This window comes from Achroia grisella, unplaced genomic scaffold, assembly GCF_030625045.1.
Source record: "Achroia grisella isolate CSIRO2021 unplaced genomic scaffold, CSIRO_AGI_Agris_v1 utg780, whole genome shotgun sequence".
In the NCBI taxonomy this organism is placed as follows: domain Eukaryota; kingdom Metazoa; phylum Arthropoda; class Insecta; order Lepidoptera; family Pyralidae; genus Achroia; species Achroia grisella.
Genome location: NW_026713020.1, coordinates 7354246 through 7365315, shown reverse-complemented (window position 1 = coordinate 7365315; position 11070 = coordinate 7354246). Strand labels below are relative to the sequence as shown.

General features: G+C 31.7%; 1 protein-coding gene across 1 annotated transcript; it reads left to right on the top strand.

Annotated features, from left to right (window-relative positions):
- Positions 1-8705: 8705 nt before the first annotated feature.
- Positions 8706-9617, top strand: LOC131851001 (homeobox protein pnx-like). Its single transcript, XM_059201424.1, has one exon. It carries the CDS (start codon positions 8706-8708, stop codon positions 9615-9617), a length of 912 nt encoding a protein of 303 aa, XP_059057407.1.
- The last annotated feature ends 1453 nt before the right edge of the window (positions 9618-11070 follow it).

Here is an 11070-nt window from a genome sequence, read left to right as displayed (position 1 = left end):
AGGCGACCGTATTGTGTCATTTAAAAGTCATTCCGGGAACGCATTGTCCGTCATTTTGAATTAACTGGGACAATATGTCAGGTATCATTAAAAAGCTTTTTCGTATTCATTTCCGTTTCGCCTTTGATTGCGTTTAGTGGACATTGTCACGGAGAATGGAGCAACTAGACTTAATTTCGTTCAAATAGATCTGTAGAGTAAGCTCTTATGAATTCGATCAGAAGACATAATTTTTTTATAAATAAATTTGACGACCTCGGTGGTCTAGCGGTCTAGCACACCGCTTTACGTCCGATGGTCGCGGGTTCGATTCCTCGCACGGCACAAACATTTGTATTCATGAGTATGATTGTTTGTATCGGTCTGGGTGTTTTCTATGTATAATATGTATGTATTTACGATGAAATTATCTATGTACTTGTATCAGTTATCTAGCACCCGTAACACAAGTTTTAGATAGCTTAACTTGGGACTAGATGGCGCTGTGTGAATTGTCCAAAAAAAAAATTGAGTGATATTTATGGGCTAAGTCAGAGTGTATCCGGGTGGAGTCGGGCGAGATACTTAAGACATTTTATTATTATATAATGTTGATTTAATTTTATTTATTGATAGTTTTTGGGTTTTATTCGGTCTATGTTTGTTTTGATTTTAATTATAATAGATTGATTTAGTTTGGGTAGATTCTAATTGTAGTCAATACATACATATATATAAATAAAATTGGAGAGTGTCTGTTTGTAATATTGAAATAACCATTTTTTACTACATGCATATGAATATAAATATGGTGTATACACCAAAATAATATTTTTTACAATTTTTGTTTATCTGTCGGTCTGTTTGTTCCGTCTAATCTCTTAAATGGCTGGACCCATTTTGACGGGACTTTTTTTAGCAGGTAGCTGTGTAATAAGAAGTAACTTAGCCAACTTTTATTTTAGAAAAATAAAATAAAATTCCACGCGGACGAAGTCGCGGGAACTGCTAGTTTATAATATATGTATAGGGCGGTATACCATGAAATGTTAATAAAAAAAATTGTAATTAATTTTAATGGACATAGATAAATATAACAAAAGCACGGATCGCTGTCTGTGGAAATAAACAAAAAAATAAATAAAAAATAAATGTATGTGAATACGAATTTTTAGAGAGATAATAATAATGATCCTGGAAATGACTTAAATGAAAAAAGACAATGGGTATTTTATGGGAATGGGTATCAAAATTAATAATACAATACCAAATCATATACTGGAATTACCTTTAAATAAATACAAAACATCTGTTAAATCATATTTTCAATAAATCAAAGCCTATTACTAACTAAACAATTCAATATTTATTTAAAAGAGCAACACACAAGTTTCTTGCTTATTCTTCTTGTGATGAATCTGCATTCCGAATGAGTGGTAGAATAAAAAAACTTGACTATTCAAAAGTGCTTATATTAAGTTTATTTGAATAAAGATTATTTCTATTTCTATTTCTATTCCTTAAATGACAAACGTGCATACAAATAGTTGTTCATGCACGGGATTTTCATTTAATGTTAGACATAGACACCTATATATATATACATTGTAAACAAACTGGCTTTAAAAGACATAAATACAGTTGAGTTTCTTGCCAGTTCTTCTCAATTGAGACATATTAATATAAAAAATTAGACATTTTCATTCAATGTTAGACACAGACACCTACATGTACACAATATAATAGAATAGAAAATCTTCTATTCAAATAAACTTACATTAAAGCACTTTTGAATAGTCATTAAATTTTTTTAATCTACCGCTCATTCTGAGTTTGCTCATTCGCTCTTGTTGAGTTTCACCACCGTACCACCCGCCAGAAACTGAAATACCATCCTGATCAACTGGATGAATAGCGGTCTTCCACAGTACGGTTTTCTAGAAACTTTTTGCCACGCACAACCACATTGTGGAATCACCTTCCAGCAATGGTATTTCCGAACCGATACGATATTGTAACCTTCAAGAAAAGAGCTTATTCCTTTTTAAAAGGCCGATAACGTACTTGCAATTCCCCTGGTGTTGCGGGTGCTCATGGGCGGCGGTAATCACTTACCATCAGGTGAGCCGGATGCTCGTTTGACCCCAGTGCTATAAAAAAAAAAATTCGGAAAGCTGTCTCATCACAAGAAGATCGAGCAAGAAATTTGCGTGTTGCTCTTTTAAATAACTTTATTATTACTTTACATTTTTAGGTTTAAGTGTGTGAATACAAAACAATGTAAATAAACTGGCTTTAAAAACATAAATGCAGTTGAATTTCTTGCCAGTTCTTCTCAATTGAATCCGTATACTGAACTGGACGGTAGAGAAAAATATTAATATAAAAAACTTGACGTTCATAAGCGGCTAAAATGTCCTACATGAATAGATTATTTTTTTATTTGATTTCATTTGATACGTATGTTCACGACGCACCTCTTTGTATATTATTTATGTATTTTGTCTATTATTTTATATATAAAAATATATATGACATTGTTATTCTTGTTCTGCTAGAATTTTATATATAAGATGTACAAAAGTATAATAATTATACTTTTGTACATCTTATATATAAAATTCTCGTGTCACAATTTTCGTTCCCATACTCCTCCGAAACGGCTTGACCGATTCTCATGAAAGTTTGTGAGCGTATTGAGTAGGTCTGTGAATCGGCCAACATCTATTTTTCATCGCCCTAAATGTTAGGGGTAGTCCACACCTAAATTTTTTTTTATTTTAAGGCAAAACAACGTTTGCCGGGACAGCTAGTAATATTATATTATTGCTTCCTAAAACCCGTGTTTGTATAATTATATATACCAGGTCCATATATATACAGTCCTTCATTCACAACGTATACCTGAACACGGCGATGTATGTTGATGTAATATTGTATGTAGTACTGTCAATGTATAATATATACATATAGATGCTATGGTTATATCTTTATATCGCCCGGGTGTGCATGTATTATATATATAAACCTTCCTCTTGAATCACCTTATATATTAAAAAAAATCACATCATAATGCGTAGTTTTAAAGATTTAAGCATAAGTAGGGACGGACAGACAGCGAGAGTGACTTTGTTTTATACTATGTAATAACAGGATGTTATACGTTTTCTATTACTATTACTTATCGTATTATTAATATTATAAATGCGAAAGTTTGTAAGTATGGATATTTGTTACTCTATCACGCAAAAACTACTGAACAGATTTTCATGAAACTTTACAGCAATATAGCTTATACATCAGAATAACGCATAAACTATATTTTTCACGCGGGCGTAGCTAGTAAAATATAAATATTCTTAGTCCTAATGACATTTGAGGTTATACTTGTTATAAAAAAAATAACACAGTCACCTACTTCATTAACCCAGTTCCCTCCCTATCTGGGACAGACAATTTAACAAACTTGTCTCCACCGGGATTAGAATGAGCTACAGCAGATTGAATTATAAATTAATTTTATGCATTTATACCATAATATTATCCTGCGAATTCTCTGCCGCGCTAGTATAGACTGAAACTCGGTGGTCTCGACTTCCGATGGTCTCAGGTTCGATTCCTCACACGGTGCAAACATTTGTATTCATGAATATGATTATATCGGTGTTTTCTTTGAATATTAGGTATATATTTACAAAACAAAATATCTATGTATTTATATCAGTTGTCTAGTTTCCATAACACAAACTCTGCTTATCGTGGAACTAGATGGCGTTTTAGTAATTGTTCAGAGTTAAATATTAAAAAAAAAATGTATGTAAATTTGAGTTTATTGACATAAAGCCACCTATATTTCTGATATTTGTTGTTTACTTGTGGGGACTGGTCTGTTCAGGTTACGAACACTGATTAGACTATCTACTTTTGCAATAGCATATGCTGGTAGTCAAACTATTCTCCCAAATTTGAATTTAAATGAATCTGTATTATTTTAAACATGTATTTGTGAGCTGAGCTGATTTATTACGAGCTGAGTTTCTTGTCAGTTCTTCTCATCTCGAAATCATTTCGAACTGACTGTAGATTTGACATATCATAAGAGTCTAATAGACCTACATGAATTAAGATATTTTGAATGGAATTTTTGAGTTGTATTGAGCAATGGGGTTACTAATATTCACATGACTAATATTCCCTACCCCCTATAGGCAACAGTTACCACTTACCATCAGGTGGAATTTATCCATTTTGATGAATAAAGATGTATTTTTTCTTCACCTCACTCGTACGCTATATTTGTGAATAAAGAATTTATACCTATCTAAATTAAAATTATAAATGTTCTCAATTGTGTTAGAAAAATTTTAAATACATAGCACTGACAATATTATCTGATTACACTTATAATGAGTGCGTAGCGATTTCTATGTTGATTGTCTCATGCCTCTTACTTGTTACACTGTAATTATTTATATAAAAAAAACATCTATCAAAAAGAGCAACACACAAGTTTCTTGCTCGTTCTTCTTGTGATGAATCTGCATTCCGAATGAGTGGTAGAATCAAAATATGACTATTCAAAAGTGCTTGTAATGAGTTTATTTGAATAAAGATTATTTCTATTTCTATTTCTATTTCTATAAAAGATTCTCTATGATTAGCTAAATTAAAATGTTAATAGTAGTCGATGTTTTAAGAAACAATTTAACATCACCATCTCGCCATATTCACCTGGATACACCGAGGCTTCCGCTGTCAGTACATACATAATAACCCTTTATCATCTGTCTGTTTGTCTGCTCATCTGATCTGCGAGGGTGGCACACAATCAAACACAAATCAGACCCTATCCACTCGCAATAAAGCCTTTTATTCAACAACGAGCGTGTTTGCCAAATCCGACCAAGTTACTAATATTTACCAATATATTGTTATTTCATGCTATTGTTTGCACGTTTGCGATTTCGTGATTATACTTTGGTGTGTTGGATTTTTTAACAATAGCAACTGAAGATAGATGAAAATGGCACTTTTTGTATGTTTCCATTCAGCCGTTGGCGCGGACATGCGTTATGTGAAGGGTTTTATTTTTTTAACGGGCTAATATTTTTTTTAATCATTGTACGTTAGATATCAAACTCATACAGCCTAATTTGGTTTTTTGTTCGTAATATGGCCTTTTTGTGGGATAAATTAGAGGTTTTCGACGCTAAACAAATTTAAAACATTGTAGTTACCAAAATAATGTTTGTTCAAACATTTCAGGTGTGTATAGGCTACGGTAACCGTTCACCATCAGATAGGCCGTATGCTTGTTTGGCACCATTGTAGTAAAAAAACGGAGAAAGTTAATGTTTATATTAACCTTTCTCTTTCTTGAAATCGGATGTTAATATTTATGACATTTTTTATAAATTTGTATGTGAATCAAAAATTTTATACCTTTTCTTATGAAAATTGTGAGGACATAAAAGTATAATAGTATACATATTTAGGGAAAGAGTGCAGAATACTAATATTTTATTAAAATTATGCATAATCTACATTAAGTGTATAAAAAATATATTACACACACAAGATGAGACATGTATAAATCTCGTGATGAATCTGCATTCCGAATGAGTGGTAGAATAAAAATATGACTATTCAAAAGTGCTTGTAATAAGTTTATTTGAATAAAGATTATTTCTATTTCAAGAGTCATAGAAAACTCTTCTCATAAATAGTTAGTTTATTAATGAAAAATAAGAAAAAGACACTACGATCAGTCCACACCTAGTCTTATAATAATGGATTAAACACTTATAAATCATCCTTTAGTTATGACTGCAAGAGTCATAAATAGTTATTATTAATGAGAATAAGAAAAAAGATATGATATGATGATGGTGATTACAATCAGTATTCACACCAACCATATTCATGCACCACCTACACACACAGACACCTTACACTTACTCGTCTATATTGGTTTTGCTAGATAGTTTTAGAATATTTTAGCTTAGCAAATTGTACTTTTGGACTTAAAATTATTATAAGATAATTCGTATTCTGGTACGTACAGGACAGAGTCAGCCTAGTGTAGGAATCAATGCTATTGTGATTGTATTGAAACAATTTTGGTATATAAATAAATAATAATAATTATTATTATTCTATGTGAAGATTAAATACTTATAAATCCTCATTCTGTTGAGCTCTGTAAACTGATGATGATAATGATGTTGTTATTGTTGTTGTTGATGATAATGAAATTCTCAATTTTTTGTTATGATTTTGTAAGAAACATAAAAACTTGTTTGTTTTCTTTTTCAAAAAGAAAACGAAGAATAATTTGCAAGCTTCACTTAAAATGAATACAATTAACTCATATGTCAACATACAATGAAAATATAACTAGGGCTTCAATAGTTCACACAGTGCCTCTTACGAGCCGTTTATGTTGCTAAAAGCATTTCTCTTTCAAATTGAAACTGGCATGATAATAACTTGAATAGTTTTTTTATTAATGAAATATAAGAATTGGTTACTATGACGACGTCCGTACATAGTCTTCCAATAAAAGATTACATACTTATAAATCCTAATTCTGTTGAGCTCTGTAAACTGATGATGAAGATGATAATGATGTTGTTATTGTTGTTGATGATGATAATGAAATTCTCATTTTTTCGTTATGATTTTGTAAGAAACATAATAACTTGTTTGTTTTCTTTTTCAAAAAGAAAACGAAGAATAATTTGCAAGCTTCACTTAAAATGAATACAATTAACTTATATGTCAACATACAATGAAAATATTACTAGGGCTTCAGTAGTTCACACAGTGCCCCTTACGAGCCACTTATGTTGCTAAAAGCATTTCTCTTTCAAATTGAAACTGGCATGATAATAACTTGAATAGTTTTTTTATTAATGAAATATTATAATTGGTTACTATGATGATGTCCGTACATAGTCTTACAATAAAAGATTACATACTTATAAATCCTCATTCTGTTGAGCTCTGTAAACTGATGATGAAGATGATAATGACGTTGTTATTGTTGTTGTTGATGATAATGAAATTCTCATTCTTTCGCTATGATTTTGTAAGAACCATAAAAACCTGTTTGTTTTCTTTTTCAAAAAGAAAACGAAGAATAATTTGCAAGCTTCACTTAAAATGAATACAATTAACTCATATGTCAACATACAATGAAAATATAACTAGGGCTTCAGTAGTTCACACAGTGCCCCTTACGAGCCACTTATGTTGCTAAAAGCATTTCTCTTTCAAATTGAAACTGACATGATAATAACATGAATTGATTCACAATTATAATGCTACCAAACATTATTCATCCCTTTAATATTTCATAAACTAGTTCTGCTGGGGTTGTTCTCGGAGGGCGGGGCTAGCGTATGCCCACCCTATGCACAGCTTCTTTTAGGAGTATCAAAATCACGCGTGTACCATACGGAACGTATTATAGGGTTTTCATGTTTAATTAATACTCCGCTTTGTACTAGGATCACATGAGTTTGATAATTGAGAATTTAACTAGAAATTATATCAAATTCCATTTCAAAAGTCATTTATTCATGTAGGATATTTTAGCCGCTTTTGAACGTTAATATTTTACATTATAATTTTTGATTTTTTCTCTACAGTCCAGTTCGGTTCAATTGAGAAGAACTGGCAAGAAACTCAATTGCATTACTTTTTTTTAAATGCCAGTTTATTTGCAATGTATATTTATATAGGTATCTATGTCTAACATTAAATGAAAATCTTCTTTACATAGTATAAAATAAAGTCGCTTCTGCTGTCTATGAGCTTAGATCTTTTATACTACGCAATGATTTAAATGCAGATTTTAGCAGTAGATAGAGTGATTCAAGTGGAAGTTTTGTATGTATAGTACATGTAGGTACGGGTGTACACCCGTGCTGAACCGATTTTGAGGAAATTTTATATGTATCCTCTATGTTAACTAACTATATGTTTGAGAATAGGTTGTTATCTATTTTTTTATACAACTAAATATTCTAAAAATTCCATATTCTTAAAATGAAATACTAAATCTGTAGGCATGTAGTAGATAAATCGTAAAGATATGTGTATTATTATGTACCAGAATTAAAATCCTTTACGAATGGATTAAAAATTGCTTGTTTGTGTTCTACTAGAAGTATAGATAGTAATAAAAACAAAGCCATTTATGTAGAAAAGTAACACGAGCATTGACCTACATTAGTCAACTTAGAACATACCAACACAAACATAAGTAGCAATCAAAGAGTGTGATAGTAATAATATAATGAAATAAGTATAGATCATAAAACGGACCAAGACAGTAAGAAACAAGCAAAATTATTAGCAATAAGTTGCTCTTCATAAAAAATGTATAGTATTAAGAATGTTGTTGCATATAAAACAGTAACCAAATTGGATTTAATGAGATAGATATTAAGGATGTTAGCGTCCCATACAAAATTATTCATTGCAACAAAAATGCTCCATTCATGGTACGGTTTTTTTGAACTACAACTGGGGTTGACGGCTCGCCGACAAAAGGGTGGGACGGACCACGTAATTGCCAAAACGCTTCGAGTGAGACCTATTGTGTTTATTTACAATAGGGTGCAATAAGTGGGGGTAGTTTTTGTAATTGTTACTTTTAGGAACTCGACCCAACACACTAGTATTGAAGCAGACACTGGGGCGAGTGGAAGTGCCATAAAATGTCTCGTTCATTCCTAGTTGACACTCTTATTAGTGATACAAAAGATAGGAAACCAGAAATGTCTAGTGACCCATTGAATTCGTATACCAGTTTAATGGCGCATCATCTCGATGCTCGACCAAAGTTTATACCATACTCGTATCCGGGAAACTTGAATAATCTGCTAACTCTTGGATTGCAACACCAGCAGCGATCTCCAGACTTGTTCCGACCTTTCCTGGAGCATTTGAACTTTCGGTATCCTCTTCTACACCAGTTACCACGGCAACCAGAATTTTTCGATCCAATTCAAAGCGAGCGAAGACCATTTGAAGGTTATGTGAAGACTGAAGAACAAGAACCTATAAACTTTGTAAGCAAGAGAAAGAAGTCTGTATCCCCATACCTGCATCATCCCTATAAATCGACTGCAATATCGCCATCGAAGAGTCAAGGTCAGAGATCACCGTCTTTATCAAGTGAAAGCCGAAATGGAACTCCGAGTCCTCCTCTAGCGCACCCAGAAGAACTTCTCCCAGGATTTTCTAAAGATCTAAAACGTCTTCCTTTAAAAGAAGACTCAAGTAAACGCATCAGAACTGCCTTCACAGGAACACAACTTCTGGAACTAGAAAGAGAATTCTCAATGAACATGTATCTATCGAGACTGAGGAGAATCGAGATCGCTTCCAGGCTGAAGCTATCGGAGAAACAAGTGAAAATCTGGTTCCAGAACCGCCGCGTTAAGTTGAAGAAGGAAGAAACTCCGGTGGGCTCCAGCGATGGTAGAACTAAAAAGTGTTGCTGCACAAAGTCCACGTGTTCTAAAAGCCAGTCCGAGTCTCCCTGTGATAATGATCAAGAACATATAGATGTAGTAAGTGATAACGACACGAGTTTTGAATCGCAGAATTTATTATCTTATCGGTAATAATACAGTCAAAGTCTTCAATTATATTGTGAATAGAACTTTATTTGAGACGTTAGTGAATAAAATTACAATAGCAAATAAAACGGTCTGTATTTTTGATACATAGCAATTAATATGTGAAGATAAAGATTTTAAATTTAGTTTGTTATTGAGAATACTTAAAAATAAAAACCGATTTGAACAGTCCTTTAAACAACATAATTTTACAATACATTTAGCTAGACTTTATTCCAAAATATGAGAAATTTACAATTTTTACGTGTAAGCCAGAGCTGTTAGTATTTAGTAATATTATTAAATTAGTTATAAGACAATTGTACATAGTAATTTATGGGATGAATGAAGAAGTCTGAGTTATGAATATGTAATAAGAATATTATTATTCATATAGTTAAACGGGTTTTAACACGAATAACTTTATGGTAAGTAAAGGTATTTACCTCTCTTGACATTTCTACTAGGTTGCACTATCTGTGGTCACGAGCTGACCACGGCTTACAATAATACCTTCCTTACATAGTATAAAGTGAAGCTACCGCCATTATCTGATTGGTTATATCTTTTAAATTACGCCACGGATTGTAATGTAATTTCAGCAATAGATATAGTGATTCAAGAGGAAGGTTTATATGTATAACTAACTGTTCCCGTGACTCGTCCGCGTGGAAATTAATATTATTTTTCTGAAATATTTTACATTCTAAAATAAAAGTAGTCTAAGTTACTCCTTATTATATCAGTCACCTGCTAAAAAAAGTCCCGTCAAAATCGGTCCAGCCATTTCAGAAATTAGCCGGAACAAACAGGCAGACAAAAATGATGAAAAATGTTACTTTGGTGTATGTACCGTATATATATTCCTATGCGTGTAGTAAAAAACGGTTACTTCAATATTACAAACAGACACTCCAATTTTATTTATATGTATAGATACACGCGTGTTATAGTATAGAACAAGTCGATAAATTCAAAGATTAGTAATGCATCTGTACTGTGTATGACATGTTAGTTCATCATAAAATTATTTGTGTTAAAACTCGTTTTAACTGTATAATTATGTGTACTAAACGCGAAGTTTAAAAGTAAAAATGAAATATATTTTCATATAAATTTACTAATTGTTAGATATATAATAAATTTTATTAATAAAATATGTGCTTGTTTAATTTCTTTCTGCTCTAATTTGGTATGTGATGGGGTAACTCTGGAACGTCATTTGCTTTTATTAGAGGAATAGGAATTTGGTATTTGTAGTCAATGGAATGCTGGGGACAACGTTTTCAAACACACCCGCTCTAGTAATGCATTATTGACTATTATATTAATACTATTCAATAAAAGAATTCCGAGAAATAAATATTTTTATTTAAAACTCAAATTAAAATAAATCAAAAATTTTTTTTTAGATAACATAATTTTACTATTACATTCTACAGTTGTTGAAGACTACTAA

What these genes read in the sequence shown, in the direction of transcription:
- LOC131851001 (XM_059201424.1), top strand. Translation starts at nt 8,706, where the DNA reads ATGTCTCGTTCATTCCTAGTTGACACTCTTATTAGTGATACAAAAGAT.